Source organism: Armigeres subalbatus, chromosome 3, assembly GCF_024139115.2.
Source record: "Armigeres subalbatus isolate Guangzhou_Male chromosome 3, GZ_Asu_2, whole genome shotgun sequence".
NCBI lineage: Eukaryota > Metazoa > Arthropoda > Insecta > Diptera > Culicidae > Armigeres > Armigeres subalbatus.
In genome coordinates, this window is record NC_085141.1 from 268,380,737 (window position 1) to 268,398,837 (window position 18,101).

At 43.2% G+C, this 18,101-nt stretch overlaps 1 protein-coding gene across 1 annotated transcript; it reads left to right on the forward strand.

Moving 5' to 3' along the window:
* Window positions 1-977: 977 nt before the first annotated feature.
* LOC134224163 (vesicular inhibitory amino acid transporter) lies at window positions 978-17,603 on the forward strand. Its single transcript, XM_062703448.1, has 5 exons — window positions 978-1,109; window positions 3,275-3,710; window positions 3,787-3,955; window positions 4,020-4,143; window positions 15,121-17,603. Exons 2-5 carry the CDS (start codon window positions 3,494-3,496, stop codon window positions 16,303-16,305), a joined length of 1,695 nt encoding a protein of 564 aa, XP_062559432.1. The 5' UTR covers window positions 978-1,109; window positions 3,275-3,493; the 3' UTR covers window positions 16,306-17,603.
* The last annotated feature ends 498 nt before the right edge of the window (window positions 17,604-18,101 follow it).

Sequence of the window (18,101 nt, forward strand, 5' to 3'; positions counted from 1 at the left end):
AGATTGCTTAATCAACCAAAAATAGTCTTCTTCAGCCAAACATCTAGCTTATTCAGCTTAGTTTGTTTGTTGGGTATAACTAGTAGTTATTAACGTTGGTTTATCATTAAAGCATTCAAATGAGTTTTATAATGAATATTATGTAACCAATTTGAGTTGCATAATGTTCATTAAAGCACCTATTTCGTTGGTATGAAAAAGTAGGCCGTTTTATCACTCAAAGACGAACTGTAAATCAGATATTATGATCAGGAATTGCAAAAAAGGGCTTTCACGTTCATGTTCAGAAGCAAAGAGTTGTAAAAACATTTCCTATATCCTACAATTGCCTATTTCCGGGGATTAAACCACCCGACTTGGACATTAATTTACAATGTTGTGAAAACTCATATGTGAATATGTACGTTATGTGGAAGATATTGATTTGGAAATTGTATTGGGGGTAACCACTTTCCCTTCGATGGGAGTCGAACCCATGACCCTACAGTATTTTCGATCAAATTTAACAAAACTCGCTTAACTTTTCAAAAGGACCTAAGTAACTTTTTTTTCATGAATTAATTTGAATAGCGCAATCAACAGAACAACATGAAAGCTATTGATTGCTGTATTCAAATTAATTCATGAAAAAAATGTTACTTAGGTTCTTTTGAAAAGTTAAGCGAGAAAACATTTTCTTCGTGATTGAAAATAAACATGATAATTTGCGGAAAATTCATCACTACCGCTTCTATATGTCACATAAACAATTCAATCAACAAAATAACGGTAAAACCAAACACATTATTTCATTTATCTAATACTTTTTGCCTCTACCGATAGGACCACCCCCAGCATCCTTTATCTCACGTTTATCCTTCTCGGGCCTGCCAGGAGCCTGTCACTGTCATCCTTATCCAAGCATCCTGTCCCACCCTCGCACATCGTGCGCCCGTTCCTATTTCACGCAACCACATCACGAGAGCAGTCATTTTCATCCAAAATGGCACTCTGATCGGTAGTCGTCACGCTCCGCAAAGAAATCGCCTCGGAAAAAAGGACACTATTGCGGTTCGATTCCACCAGTGAAAAAGTAATAATTAGTTACTCATTTCATCGTTCAGTCTAATGTGAGTATTGTTCAACGCTTTCGGATCGAATCTGTGGGTGAAAAGTGAAGTTTTCCATCCCATAACTCCCCCCGCCTGGTGGTGTGAAAAATTTCACTCAGCATCCCACCCTCTGCCCTTTGTATTACCTGACCGTCTCGTTTGATATGGATATGGGGTGCTACGTCCTGCTTCCTTATTCAAAGTTGGGATGTATGTCACAGGATGTTTAACGCTTCAGTCGAATGGAGTTAGTGATGATCCTTATTTTGGCTCATGGTTCGTAGTGGCAATTGTGGTTGAGTAAAAGTAACATAACATTTTAATGTGTTTTGAGACATTGGAACAGTGTGAGAAAAAATCGATCGTTATTGGAGTTTTGTGTTTTCGCTATTTAAGTGATAATGCTGGTGTTTCAATTGAATTCGAAGAAAGAATAGCAGCATTTTGATTTGATTTGACAAACGACTTTTTCAGTTCGAACATCGAACAAGTAAAATTGCTAAATTTTGACTCGACATGTTTTTGATTTTTGGATGCATCAATTTATTACACAATACTGTTTGGTAACGAAAAAATAAAAGACCCCATAGTGGAGGAAATAAGCAAGTTCGACCACTATTTGTTCACTCAGACCAAGTCTGTACTTCATTTCGCTTACCTCAAGTATGCATCCGAAAGCTCATCAATCATATTTTACACTCAAAGTGATCCAATCGCAGTAGAATCTGTAATTGTTACCTAAAATTGGTATACTGTTTCAATAGTCGCGATATTTTTGATTCGTGTTCCTATAGTTACGAATCCCATTGTTTTCATATGGGACTCGCAATTATAGGAACACTACCACGACTATTTGGGGCAAAGCATAGACAAATATAAGATATTTTAATGATGCTTTACCGATTTTAATGAAATTCCTAACTTGTTTTCTGTTATTTTGTGTAATGACAGGTCAACAAACTGATAGACCATATGGGTTGTTGCGATTGATACGTAGATTGTGTAAAACAACACTACCGCAACTATAGGAACACCCACGACTATCGGAACTTTTACTCTATTGTGTAAAAAATTAGAGGTGGTTTAGTGCATATCTTCATCTACCATAAATCGAATTAGTAGGTGAAGAATTTCGGTTATGTATACCCTTTTGTATTTTGTACATAACTTTGATCCTAGTTGATATAATGCCGAAAATCGCATACCATTGTAAAGCTAGGCCAACAACCTTACTACTAGCGGAGAAATAAGCTTGATTCCGTCGATTTTGAATATTTTATTGTCAATTTCGTAAATTTCACATTTTAAAACATTTAAATTTTGTGGTTCAGTTGTGAGAGCATCCTTAAAAACTCGGCTAAAAATGAAGAACAATGAATGAAAAGTACTCAGACTTAAAGAAATGGAATGATTTATTCATTCTTATGGCCTTAAGGCACTAGAATAACGAAGATTAATCCACCTAGCAGTTATAATGCCTTTCTTGTGCATTGAAAAATATAATAAAAACAATCAAATACGAAAGGTCTGAAATACCATTTAATTGGTTAGGTTTCATTTTTTGTCATTAGTTTACATTTATGCATTCATTTACATTCAGTCAACAAAAAAATAGGAAATTGCCACAAAAATAGAAATAGTTTCAAAAAGCAATGTACGATCAGTCCAATTTTCAATAGCAAACAATGAGACCGATTTCCGCGTCGAAAACATTTTTTTTTGTCTTTATTTAAGAGACTTTCAGTTCGAGGATGGCTTTTCTCTGAATGCAACTATTTGCATAGTTATATAACGTTAAAAATAAAACTTCATTATTTTAATCAATTATGTCTGAAAAATTCTTAAAACCTCACAAGAAAGTCCTCAAAATAAGTTAGTTTAGAACTATAATAGCGATATTAAGTGATTTGTCAATAAAACGAGGGTGCCCATAACCGAACCAATAAGTGTGCCCACAACAAAATTTCGCAGCCTCTTAGAATTATTATTACAAAATGATTTTAAGTATTGACAAAATTGTTTCATAAACTGAACAAGGAAGCCATAGAAAACTAATATATGATATAAAATACAAAATTAATTAAAGTTGAAATAATTTAAAATATTTTAGAATTATTTTCGAGACGCCATACTTTTAAATACATGTTATAGAAAAATAACGTAAAGTTTTTATTACTTTCCAGATATTTTCACCGGCTTCGAATGTGGTTGAGGCACATGTAGTGAATAAAATAAAACATTAATAAAAATCACTGATCGTCTTCCAAATATTGAATCTAATATATTTATTAAAGTTGCATATACTGTACAATAAGAAAATAGAAGTAAAATTATTATATTATAAAATATAAGTAACTTATAAGCAACTAATTCAAAACTAAATAGAAAACCAAAGCGGAAACATGTCTTTCCTAAACAACCTTCGCTCGTTGCCTCTACCACCGGTGAAGAATGTCCTGAACGTGGCCATGCAGACCGCCCGCCAGACGATTCCTTCGAAAAACAAACAAAGCGACTATGAGCAACCGGGGGGAGAAAATTCAGGACCATCCGCTGGCGTGCGGTCGCCACCCCAGGTACCACCTCGGCCACAGAATGTCCATTTTGCTGAAACTGATGGTAAGCGAAACACCGGATCGCTGAGGCTCAGTGGATAAAACAAAAGCGTGTTCAACCTCTTTTGTACTTTCTATAGGAGACACTGGTGGAACGACCGAACTGAATCCGCTGAATCCGTTTACAAATCCGCAGGCGTACTATCAAGAAGGGGCGGATCAACCGTCCGCCGGGCAGTATCAAGAAACGGGATTCAACCAACCGAGCGATTTCGAGAATGGATATCAAGCGGGCGGCTACCCACCGAGGTAAGCTTCACTTTGATTGGTTTTGATGAAATAGATTCGATATATTTGAATATTAATCTTTTAGACAGGGGAGTGTTCAATCATTTGGATCGGACAGCACATTTGCTGGTGGCTGTGAAGGAGAGGCACCCGGTGGAATGAAGATCAACGAATATCAGGCAGCATGGAACGTCACAAATGCCATTCAGGTCAGTTGCCGATAGTTTTACCTTCTTAGAATAGCTTACAACATTTGTTTACTGACAAAATATTGTTGAATGGAGCCTGTAAAGTACGTAGAAACCACGTCCACTCCGTTTGGCCGCAGCTGAACATCTCCAGTAACAGACTCTAAGGATGGTTCGCATATCTCATTACCCCACATAAACAATGGTTGGGTCCTCCAACAGTCGAAGTAATTCATTGTTCACTCGCCTCTTCCATGTTTTGTTTTTGCAATAGGATGTAAACCTGCACAAAGACAACGCTGGGTACAGCGGCGAACGGAGACGGCCAGTGCCCAACCTATTTACAAACCCTGGACCTTAATTACTACGGCATTACTTCTGGGAGGGATCCGTGCGACTATGCACTCCCACGTAACTAGCTGCCCACTAGCTTCATATTCTCTTAACAAATTACACACTTCAGTCGTTGTTCTACATCTCGATATCGGAGGGGAAGGGACCATCGAGATAGGGAGAGATCGTAGAACGAAAGAAACATTGAAATGAGTAGGGGAAGGAGAGACAATATGTCCTAGCTAAGCATAGACTGCTTTTATGCCTTAGCTATAACGGTTTTCGTAGTTTTCGGCTCGCGGCACGAAGCCTTTGCGGGATGCGTTGAGCTTCTGATAGAACTTGCGTGTATCTTGAGAACGGCACAGCTGTTCCATCTCCTCGCACTCCGCTTCTTCCAGGCGGCGTTTCTTCTCCTGAAAAAGGCGGGTCTGCTGTCTCCGCTTCCGTCTATAACGTTCCACGTTCTGCCGGGTACCTTGTTGCAGCGCGACCGCCCGCGCTGCGTCCTTCTCCTCCAGAATATGTCTGCATTCTTCGTCGAACCAATCGTTCCGTCGACTTCGACCCATATACCCGACGACTTCGACCCCATATAGAGTAGACGTTCGATAACTGCAAGTCGTTTAGCTGCAATTCGATATCTGCTACAGTTTTTCAGTTATCGGGCCGCTGATTTTAGTGTAAAAACAGAATCCTGTGCCAGTTTCTTAAAGTGGAGTGTGGTATAAAGTGGTATAATTATTGCGTATGTGTGTGTGTGTTTGTGCGCACCCACGTACCAAAATGAAGCAAAAGTGTCACTCATTTTTCGGGCATTTATCCTCAGCCGATTTGGTCGCAACAAGTTGCATTCGACGCCCATTGTTTCTATCCCATTGTTTCCTATTGAAAATTGGCCGGATCGGACTATGGGAGTTATGGCCAAACTTATTAATTATGGCCGGACTATGGAGTTATGGCCAAAATATATTTTTTACAAGGCACTTACTTTTAGCCGATTTGCTTGCAATGTGCTTAAAAGCGCAGCTACAAAGCAAGACCATGCTGTGGGTGGCTGGATTCGATTCCCGGTGCCGGTCCCGGTGATACACGAATGCAAAAATGGTAACCTGGCTTAGAAACCTCGCAGTTAATAACTGTGGAAGTGCTCAATGAACACTAAGCTGGGAGGCGGCTCTGCCCCAGTGTGGGGATGTAATGCCAATAAGAAGAAGAAGAAGAAGTGCTTAAAAGTTATGGCCAAAATACTATTTTTATAACACACGAGAAAGGCTCCATCACCGCTAGGTGGATTAATCTGGGTTTTTGTAACAAATATTTTCCCTTCATATTTCGAGTGGCGAACTGATAAAGAGTAAATACTTGCTAGGAAATTTGACGGAATCCATCAGCCGATTGAAGCGAGAATGCACGCAAACCATAGCTAAGTCATGTAGGTAGAGTCTCACGCGTTTGTGTGTTCCAGATGCAGCCTGAAAAGAGAAATCCGAAGAGCGGGAAATGTTTGACAACTAAATAACTGCAAAATAATTTTGCTTATGGGATTAATTTCAAAATATCCCATTACTCGCTTCAGAGCAAAAAAGCGGCTCTAAAAATATAAAAATATAAAATATAATTTCCGGGCGTCCCATTAACGTAGAGGAAGAATCTCATGATATTCGCGGGTGTCCCACCGATATGCAGAGGAAGAAACACTAGGATGCTTTTCATGCAGAACTGTGATCCATCCTCAGCTATAAATCAAACTCTCGTTGTTGAACTGCTTCTTCGCATCAATAAATTTTCCAAATGATAGATCAAAAACATTCAAACAATACTCCAATTTTTCGAAGTTTAGCAACACTAGCTATCAACAGAGTTCAGTTTTCTCTTGTTTCGGACAGCAGAACGATCACGCGATCTGCCGAAATATTGTGTTCTGCATTGCGCGGCTGGTAACAAAGTTAATCAGTTCTATAAGACCTACTTTTGACCCCGGAACCACAAAGCTCGGTTTCGGAGGGAAACCAGCAGCAAACTCCAAACTGCTGGTCTAGAGCCAACGGCAGTCTTTGGACTGGGTGCTCAAGACCTCTTTTGGGGTTCCGGGTCTCAGGGCGTACAGACGTAGGAGAGTTTTCGGATCACGGAAACCTAACATACGCAAATTACTCACAGTCAGTTGGCACTTTATTGGGCTGCTCAGCTTAATAAACGGGCACTACCTGGAATTCCGCCGATTGATAACGGGGCGGATCGGCGTCAATGTAAGTGGCAGGAATAGGCGTTTTGGTGATCGTCGAATGTGGCCACCGGGGAGAACTCCGGGAACTTGCGGGGACTTGACCGGCTTCGGATGGTTTCCACCGGAGCTAGCATATGTGGGAGGCTTGGACGAGGCGATTGACGAATGTAGCGTAAACTTGACTTTTTCGGCGGTATTCCGGAAAGACCACGAGGAAGTCAGCCTGGATGGGGTCACGTTTTCTGGACGCCGAAGACGGGCGTCGGCAATGCTGCCCGGAGAATTTTGATTCCCAATGAAATTGGTGGAAGTTGGGAAAAGCTGCGTTGGCGTCTTCTTACCAAAAGAATGGCGGCCGAGTGGAGGGTTGACGGGGTCGAAATCCGCGTGATTACGTCGGAGAACGCCGGTGGCGGGTTTGGTGATCTCGAAGGGTTATCGCAACGGTGGCAGTTCCGTGAAATGGCCCTCGGTGGCGTCGTAGGACGTATGATGGCGACCGGGTGTATCAGCCAGAGGTTACGAAAGGGTTACGGTAAATCCGGGAACGCACAGCCCACTAATCACGAGAACCAGAACTGTCTATACGGAAACGGTGAAGACTTTCTTCGGATCAGGTTGGCCACGATGGTTCCACGGTATTCACGGCAACTTAACCGAGATCAATCTTGCTCTTAGCAAAATGTGCTAAAAACGTGTTTTCTCCCGGAGGAATTGGTCACTTTGCTTTTTGATGCCACTCGCTTTATCGCTCCACATCAACTGCCTCTCGGTGCGGTCCACAGCATCTTTTCCACCCAAAAACCATCAGTCGCTCTCTTCTTCCTTTCTCGCATTCCACTGCTCCATTTCAGTGGAGCTCGACACCCACTCGGCACCCAGATAAATCATCGCACTGGTGCGCCTCGCGCGTGCATCGGCTGCCCAGTGTCCATGCGCATCCAATACAAATTGACCGTTAGTGATCCAAAATTAAATTTACAAAGTTTGTCCCTATTTTCCCGTAATCGTGATTTGGATTAAATATCAATTGTTACCCGCCAGTAATCTTTCAGTACGTGTTTTTCCGGATTAGCCATCGAGCAAGCGTTGTGCAGTGCGTGTTTTAGTCGTCGCGATGTAGTTAAGAAATCGAATCAGTCCTCGGGAAAATACGTAAGACACGCGTTACTTCCGTTACTTTCGTTTTTTGTATAATCATGCATATGGCGTCGTTCAAAAGAAATAATTAGTCGTTTACCAAGGCGATTTCCAATACATTTCCTTCCCAACTAACATACTATTCCTTTCCAGTGCGCTCATGGAGATGCAGAGGATTCATCGGTCTCTTGTAGCAATGAGTGTCGAACTAATTTTCCTCCCCTTATCCTAATTGACTGTAAGGGCGTGGCAGGCATCGTTATTGGTCTTGAATTAAAGAAACTCCAAGCTTGTACAGCGAGAATAGCTTTCTAGTCCCGAGAAATCTATTCGATTGGTGAGCTGTGCATTATATTTTGTTTCTCGGCCAATAACAACTAGCAACTACGATGAGTACAGTCGATCAAGCTAAGCTAAGTTAAGCAACACTGGCCATCAACAAAATTCACCTAATTGAAATATTACTTTATAACTACAATTCACCTAATCGCGATATTGTAGACATTTTCTGTCACAATACAGCGATTCCATGAAAAAAGAATAGAATCGAACCGAAAACAGTTTCACGATGATGTAATGCTCATTTTGAGATTTAAAGTGATAAAATGATTGTTTCCCAGGGAATTGGTTTACCTTAGTATAACGGTTTTTTTTTCTACATCGCTTTGTAATCTTTTTCCGAGAAAAAAATTTAGTTTATTTTGGAATATATTTTTGAAATAGCCCATAAATAAATTAATGTCTAACCCATGAAAAGTAGGGGGAAAGACGGCTTTGGCAGGTTTTGTTCTATTGTTAGCAGGGGGTTTTTGTCGACCAAATTTTATGAAATTTGGCCACAACATTCTTTGATATGCAAAGAATGTTTAGGCCAAATTTGAAACTAGTCAGTCATAAAAAACCCTCCTGCCAATAATAGAACAAAACCTGCCAAACCCGTCATTCCCCCTATTTTGTTTTATTTTTGTTGATTAATTGGGACAGTTTAAATAATAAGCTATCTTCTGCAGATAAAGATGACTCATTAAATATATACAAGATTTATTACAAGTTTGTTTCGTTCCGGTATTCGACAGAAAATCAATATTTGGGTTTGTTTCGTGCCTTGTAAAAAAAATCTTGTATCGCAGAATATTAGTTGAATGTGCATTGTGCATCTACGTTGCGGGTAAATATATTTTATGGTAAACTAAGAAAATCTGAACTTGTAAAAGTTTTACTCAGAGATTAAATATCCATCTCCTCAACGTATTTTCGACGGACACATTATCATAAAATGAACATTGAACATGAGACCAATCATGCATTCTTGAAGTATTTTATTATGTTTAGTCAGTTACAAGTTCGACAACTTCTAATTAACTGATAGGCATTGAAGTGATGGAGAAGTATGCCATTCCATGGGTACATAAGCAAAAAAACGGTGATTTTCCAAAAAGAGTAGCTCAAAAACGGCTTGGTGGACCTTTCCAATGTTTTGACTGAATGTGGCTACGAAGTTTATGCATTGTTGGCCGTTATCATTCGATACGGTGTGCAGACTATCCGATCCGATGCTGGACTATACATTTCCTTTCTTCCTACCTGTGCTTTCATGTCGCCGATGACGATTTTGATGTCCGGCAGTGGGCATCCACTGGGCAAACCAAATCGTTGGGTGTAAACACGGTGACTCCTTCCAGTTTCACAGTAGCCGGGCAACCAGTGAAGAATGTTGAAAGCTTCAAATATCTTGGTAGCCAAATGGAATCAGACGGCGGTACCAAGATCGACATAGGCGCACGGATCAAGAAAGCAAAGGCTACCTTTGCTAGTTTAAGAAATATCTGAAAAAAACAGGCAGATAAGAGAACGCACCAAAATACGAGTTTTCAACTCTAACGTGAAATCTGTGCTGTTATACGCTAGCGAAACATGGTGTGCATCAGTGGAGAACACTCAACGGCTGCAGGTGTTCATTAACAGATGCCTGCGGTATATAATTCGGGCCTGGTGGCCTCACAACTGGATCTCAAACAACGAGCTCCATCGTCGTTGTCACCAGAGGCCGATAGCAACAGAAATTCGGAATCGGAAATGGGGCTGGATCGGCATCCATCGTATGTCTGCTCTGTAGAACGCTTCTTTCTCGTCGTCGGGTCTCCCTTCGTGTGGGCAGTGCACGTTGATGATGCCAAAGTTGAAGAAACGGCCTTTTATCCTCAGCTTGCACATCCTTGCGTTTATTGGCCGGCACCCAATCACACGTTGGCGCATCTTACCCAGCACTATGAAGCCGGTTCCCAGCTCGTTTGTGGTGTCACAGCTTTGGTAGAAAGTAGCCGCTCGATGCCCGCTTTTCCACACTTTCTGTCCTGTCCAGCAAATCTCCTGCAGCGCCACGACGTCAAAGTTGCGGGGATGTAATTCATCGTAGATCATCCTGTCATTTTCATTTATTTAGTTAACATCTAAACAGATAACACTGAATCAACAATTTGACGCCACAATGCACGGTTCGAGGCCGCATCTCTCCATCCTCGGATACGCCCCACGCTCGCCAAGTCGTTTTGCACCTGGTCTGCCCATCTCCATCGCTCGCTGCGCTCCACGCCGTCTCGTACCGGCCGGATCGGAAGCGAACACCATCTTTGCAGGGTTGCTGTCCGGCATTCTTGCAACATGTCCTGCCCATCGTACCCTTCCAGCTTTAGCTACCTTCTGGATACTGGGTTCGCCGTAGAGTTGGGCGAGCTCATGGTTCATTCTTCGCCGCCACCCATCGTCGTCTTGCACACCGCCAAAGATGGTCCTAAGCACCGTCTCTCGAATACTCCTAGTGCTTGCAAGTCCTCCTCGACCATTGTCCAAGTTTCATGCCCGTAGAGGACAATCGGTCTTATCAGCGTCTTGTACGTGACACATTTGGTGCGGTGGTGAATCTTTTTTGACCGCAGTTTCTTCTGGAGCCCGTAGTAGGCCCGACTTCCACAGATGATGCGCCTTCGTATTTCACGACTAACGTTGTTGTCAGCCGTTAGCAAGGATCCGAGGTAGACGAATTCCTCGACCACCTCGAAGGTATTCCCGTCTATCGTAACACTGCTTCCCAGGCGGGCCCTGTCGCGCTCGGTTCCGCCCACAAGCATGTACTTTGTCTTTGACGCATTCACCACCAGTCCAACTTTTGTTGCTTCACGTTTCAGGCGGGTGTACAGTTCTGCCACCTTTGCAAATGTTCGGCCGACAATGTCCATGTCATCCGCGAAGCAAATAAATTGACTGAATCTGTTGAAAATCGTACCCCGGCTGTTACACCCGGCTCTCCGCATGACACCTTCTAGCGCAATGTTGAGCAACAGGCACGAAAGTCCATCACCTTGTCTTAGTTCCCGGCGCGATTCGAACGAACTGGAGTGTTCGCCCGAAATCTTCACACAGTTTTGCACACCATCCACCGTTGCTTTGATCAGTCTTGTAAGCTTCCCAGGGAAGCTGTTCTCGTCCATAATTTTCCATAGCTCTAAGCGGTCTATACTGTCGTATGCCGCCTTGAAATCAACGAACAGATGGTGCGTTGGGACCTGGTATTTACGGCATTTTGAAGGATTTGCCGTACAGTAAAGATCTGATCCGTTGTCGAGCGGCCGTCAATGAAGCCGGCTTGATAACTTCCCACGAACTCGTTCACTAATGGTGACAGACGACGGAAGATGATCTGGGATATAACTTTGTAGGCGGCATTAAGGATGGTGATCGCTCGAAAGTTCTCACACTCCAGTTTGTCGCCTTTCTTGTAGATGGGGCATGTAACCCCTTCCTTCCACTCCTCCGGTAGCTGTTCGGTTTCCCAGATTCTGACTATCAGTTTGTGCAGACAAGTGGCCAGCTTTTCCGGGCCCATCTTGATGAGCTCAGCTCCGATACCATCCTTACCAGCTGCTTTATTGGTCTTTAGCTGTTGAAAGACATCCTTAACTTCCCTCAAGGTGGGGGCTGGTTGGCTTCCATCGTCCGCTGAACTGACGTAGTCATCTCCTCCGCTGCCTTGACTTTCACTGCCTGTACTCTCAGCGCCGTTCAGATGTTCCTCGTAGTGCTGCTTCCACCTTTCGATCACCACACGTTCGTCCGTCAAGATGCTCCCATCCTTATCCCGGCACATTTCGGCTCGCGGCACGAAGCCTTTGCGGGATGCGTTGAGCTTCTGATAGAACTTGCGTGTATCTTGAGAACGGCACAGCTGTTCCATCACCTCGCACTCCGCTTCTTCCAGGCGGCGTTTCTTCTCCTGAAAAACGCGGGTCTGCTGTCTCCGCTTCCGTCTATAACGTTCCACGTTCTGCCGGGTACATTGCTGCAGCGCGACCGCCCGCGCTGCGTCCTTCTCCTCCAGAATCTGTCTGCACTCTTCGTCGAACCAATCGTTCCGTCGACTCCGACACATATACCAGACGTTGTTCTCCGCTGCGTCGTTAATGGCTGCTTTGACTGTATTCCAGCAGTCCTCAAGAGGGGCCCCATCGAGCTCACCCTCTTCCGGCAACGCTGCCTCGAGATGCTGCGCGTATGCAGTGGCGACATCTGGTTGCTTCAGTCGCTCTAGGTCGTACCGCGGCGGTCGTCGGTACCGAACATTGTTGATGACGGATAGTTTTGGACGCAGTTTAACCATCACCAGATAGTGGTCAGAGTCGATGTTAGCGCCACGATATGTCCTGACGTCGATAATGTCGGAGAAGTGCCGTCCATCAATCAGAACGTGGTCGATATGTGATTCTGTCTGCAGTGGTGATCTCCAGGTGTACCGATACGGGAGGCTGTGTTGGAAGTAGGTGCTGCGAATGGCCATATTCTTGGAGGCGGCAAAATCAATTAGTCGTAGGCCGTTTTCGTTCGTCAGCCGGTGAGCGCTGAACTTTCCAATAGTCGGTCTAAATTCCTCCTCTTGGCCAACCTGAGCGTTCAAATCTCTTATGATGATTTTGACGACGTGGCTTGGGCAGCTGTCGTACTCACAATCCAGCTGCGCGTAGAATGCGTCCTTATCATCATCAGTGCTTCCGGAGTGTGGGCTATGGACGTTGATTATGCTGAAGTTGAAGAACCGGCCTTTGATCCTCAACCTGCACACTCTTTCATTGATCGGCCATCACCCGATCACGCGCCTTTGCATATCGCCCATCACTATGAAAGCTATTCCTAGCTCGTGTGTGTTGCCGCAGCTCTGGTAGATTGATTATCTTTAAACGTTCGCACCATTGATCCCTTCCAATAAACCTCCTGGAGCGCTACGATGCCGAATCCATGGTCCTTGAGCACATCGGCGAGTATGCGTGTGCTCCCGATGAAGTTAAGAGATTTGCAGTTCCACGAACCGAGTTTCCAATCGCTAGTCCCTTTTCGTCGCAGTGGTCTTCGCCGATGGTTCCGGTCCATACTCTCTTGTTGATTGTTCGTTGCTTATGATTTTTTAAAGGCTGGCTTGCAGGGCCTGACACCAAACCCCATAAATTTCCGGAGGACCATTCCTCCTTATTTCTGGTGGACCATGGTGCACAGTTTCACTTAGAGTCCCTCGCTGGCACTCGGACGATGATCAGCCGCCCCTAACATGGAGAACAGACGCTGTTGTGAGCCGATCCTGACATGGAGAACAGACGCTCAATAAGATTTGCACCTCCGGAGAGGAGCAAACCCCCCCTTCTCTGTCAGCATACGACCATAGTTCCCACCGGGGTTGGTTACCCGATCTTCCCTAAGGTTGCTCGTATCCCGGCCAGCACCGCGGGGAGGTTGGGATAGGAGTTGCTGGGTAAGAGGCTAAGGACCGCGAGATGGGGTCTATTTTATTCCTTCAGGTACGCGAAGTACCAATGGTACGCTTTACCCAGCATTTGCCGTGCCAGATCATCCTGTCGTAACCTGCGAAACCTAGCGACTTGCAGTTCCATGTTCCAAGCTTCCAATCGTGATCCTTTATTCGTCACCTAAATACCTATTATATCGAGTCGTATTATCTCTTATATTTCTCGTAATTATTGGTTTTCCAGGCGGCTTATTGGGCTTGCGCAAACCTCCTGTCTCGTTGGAGGGCCGTCGTGTCAGGTCTGTTTTGTGTCCCACTTGACACCAGGACTTGGGCTTGTGCGCTTTGAGCGGTACACGGTCGCTTTGGTGGGGCCTACTTGCGGATACATTCAGCTTTTTATAGGAATTCAACAGGGCCCACTGTCAAACCAAAAAACCTAAATAATTTTGTTTGGAAAACGACAACTTAGAATTTCAATAATCAGTGTTTTGAAAACTATACTTTGTAACTGCCAGTGACCTCCGCTGTCTATCGATGGACGTCCTCCCTCGTCCCAAACTAGCTCACCGTTGGGGCTCTATTCTCAGGATTCACGAGGGAATAGCGAATAGAGGACGAGACAACGACGCAATTACATGCATAGGGATAGCGTAGGAAATAAATTTACCAAATGAATACATTTTTACTTAAAAAAATGTTATTCATAGTGCAAGGAGCTGTGTGATTCGTAACGCATTCTTCTTAGCGGTTTGGACCACAAGCGAGACTGGATTCTGGCTACTCGAAGGGGACAGCCGGCTAGGCCGTAGGTGTTGACCACGAAGACTAGGCTTTTGCGGTTCGTTGAGATGGAGGCTTTTGTAAGTTGGGCTGTCGGCAGGGCCGGATCTTTGGTTCGCCGAATAAATAGCCGTCGCGGCCGTAAAGGTTGACCACGAGGACGAGGGCTTTGCAAATCGTTGAGGCTTCTTCTCGTCAGGTTGGCGGTCGACTTAGGCGGATCGTGGCTTCACAGAGTGAACACATACATTTTTCAAAATTATATTTTCAAATTCTTGTTGTCAAAATATTGTTTCGACATGTTATCTTCTTTCTATATAATAAAAATGAAATGGTCTGTGTTCGTATCCGCATAACTCGAAAACGGCTGGATGGATTTTCTTAATTCCTTCAGCAGACATGTACGTTATAGTTTCCGACGGGTTTATATGATATTTCCTCATGCAAAAATAATTAGTACAGTTGTGTAAATCGTGAAAAACTAAAATGAAGATTTGTATGGGAAAGCTGGGGCGTTCCTAACGCGTATTTTCGCCTACTATGCAGGACAACGTTTACCGGGTCGACTAGTACTGCATAAATATTGTATCATACATTTAGGCACCCCTAGGAATGTAGTGAAGATACATCACGTGCCTTTTGTGATTGTAACACCGCGGTGCTACTGCTTTACTTAATACAGTTAAGTTCTTAGATGAGATTTAAATCTTTCAACTCTTTACAGGGTATGTTCATCGTATCGCTTCCATTCGCTGTATTGCGTGGCGGCTATTGGGCCATCATAGCCATGGTAGGAATTGCACACATTTGCTGCTACACCGGGAAAATCCTGGTGCAATGCCTGTACGAACCGGACCCACAAACGGGTGAGCCTGTACGAGTTCGGGACAGCTACGTGGCCATCGCCAAGGTTTGCTTCGGTAAGAAAATCGGCGCCAGGGTGGTAAGTATAGCGCAGATCATCGAACTGCTGATGACGTGCATATTGTACGTCGTAGTCTGCGGTGATCTAATGGCCGGATCATTCCCCGATGGCGCACTGGACACCAGATCCTGGATGATGCTGTGCGGTATTTTTTTGCTGCCATTGGCTTTTCTCAAATCGCTTCACCATGTATCGTTGCTGTCGTTTTGGTGCACGATGTCGCATCTGTTGATCAATGCGATCATCGTGGGCTACTGCCTACTGGAGATCGGTGACTGGGGCTGGAGTAAGGTCAAGTGGCGAATGGATTTTGAAAATTTTCCAATCTCGCTTGGTGTTATTGTCTTCTCCTATACGTCGCAAATCTTCCTGCCGACACTGGAAGGAAACATGGAGGACCGTTCCAAATTCAACTGGATGCTTGATTGGTCGCACATTGCCGCAGCCGCATTCAAAGCCCTCTTCGGTTACATTTGCTTCCTGACGTTCCAAAATGACACCCAGCAGGTAATTACGAATAATCTGCACTCGCCTTCCTTCAAAGGGTTGGTCAATTTCTGTTTGGTGATCAAAGCAGTCCTCAGTTATCCACTGCCATTTTTTGCCGCGTGTGAACTGTTGGAACGGGCGTTCTTCCGCGGAAAACCAAAGACCCTGTTCCCCGTCGTTTGGGAGCTGGATGGGGACTTGAAGGTTTGGGGTCTTGCATGGCGATTGGCTGTCATTCTTGGAACGATCATGATGGCGATCTTTATTCCGCACTTTTCGATCCTGATGGGTTTCATTGGCAGCTTCACGGGTACGATGTTGAGCTTCATCTGGCCGTGTTACTTCCATTTGAAACTCAAGGGTCACCTGCTGGACCAGAAACAGCGAGCGTGCAACTATTTTATCATATTTTTGGGCGTTTTGTTCGGCGTGGTGGGAATCTACGATTCCGGCAGTGCTCTAATCAAAGCATTCGAAATTGGTCTTCCGTTCTAAAACGTTTGTGCTATCCGAGACAATATTGTATAGTTTAAAACCAGTTGTTAATAATAACATGACGCTCAGTTTATTTAACAAAGAGAATTGAAAATATATACAAATAGCGTTGATGAATTACAAGATTAAACCACACGCAACCAAATTAGGTTTAAATCTTCCAAGATACCATCTATTAAAGCATTTGGGAATAAGATTAGATTGAGTTTGAAATTAAACGTTTGAGCTAAATCGTAGACTTGTATTGAATTCAACGCGCGCATTTAAAATTAAGACATATCCTTAGAAACCCAAATGTAAAAACGTGTTTAGAATCCAATCGAGAGTAACACTAATGTTAAGAGATAACTTCAATTTATTGCTAAATGAAACATCCAATCAAAAACTCAATGTCTTCCTAAATGTGTCAAGTCGAATAGTAATCCAACTGTCTTCCAGATTGCAGAACATAAATTGCAATCAAATTAGAACATGATTAAAAGGATGTTAAGAATGCGTAAAATAGTTAGTTATTGAGTGAAATGAAGAAAATGCAATAATCGAATACCGTTACTATAAATAAAAGATTGGTAAAACAACCCATAAGAAATTCAAACGAAGGAAAATAATTTCACCGTGTACCGACAATAAAAGAAAATATATATCACCTACAATATTTGAACGACATTTATTAACCCTATTATATTATTGATTGAGGATCGTACACCCCAATCCAACCGAAAACGTGAAACTGTTAAATCCTATTGAATACGAGCTGACTTAAATATTGTTTCACATATATTTTAAATTTTGTTTAGCTTGAGCGATTATAAAAAACAACAATCTGACCGCAACAATGTCTTCCAGCAGGTACACAATACTGCACAACTAACTGATGTTGATAAAAATCAAATTGCTTCCAAGTTTAGAAATGATTACTAAGCATTTAATATTTAAATTATTTTACATATAAGTAGCTTAATATTATTTCACGTAAGAAGAAAATCAACTCGGACAATACCCCCAAATCCCGCCATTTATTACTCTTAATTTTTGTACGTCGTCAGAAATCTACGGATGCCAACCATGTACTAAAAATTAAGTGTTACCGTTGGGATGTGGCAAAGTAATAAGCGATGGGAACGGCTGAAGGGTGCTGTCCAAATAGACCTTCTTCCTATGATAGTTTGTTTCTCATGACAGCATCGTTGTGTTATATTAAAAGCAAAATGTTATACAAAGTATGCACTTATATTACTATATTCAAGGTAATGATATAGATGTCCAAATAAATAGTTAATTGAAACAATAAAAAATAACTGGAAAGAAATCCATTTATTTATTTGTTACCAGACTAATGAAGAAGTGGACTGTGCAGTGCATAGAATGAGTGAAGAACTTAAAAATTTAAAAATTCACATAAATAAAGGGAAAAAAAAAAAAAAAAAAAAAAAAAAAAGTGCATAGAAGTCTTCTCTATAAGGTTCTGCAGCATGACGTCACGAATGAATTAGGTCCTCGTCAAATGAACTTTTTTGACAGTTCAGTAGTACTTTCCACTGACTCCGACGAGGACTCCGACAAGGGTCGAGTTTGTGGTTAGTTGGCTGCCCCTGAGCCCAACAAGAAGTACTACTAATCTGTCACCAGATTGAGGTTACGTACAGACGCTGCAAAACCTAATTCAGCTCGGTCCATGGGTGAACGTTGCCAACCCCGCAGTCTGCGGAGGGTCCGCAAATTGTCCTACACCTGATCGATCCACCTTGCTCGCTGTACACCTCGTTTTCTTGTTCCCGTCGTATCGTTGTCGAGAA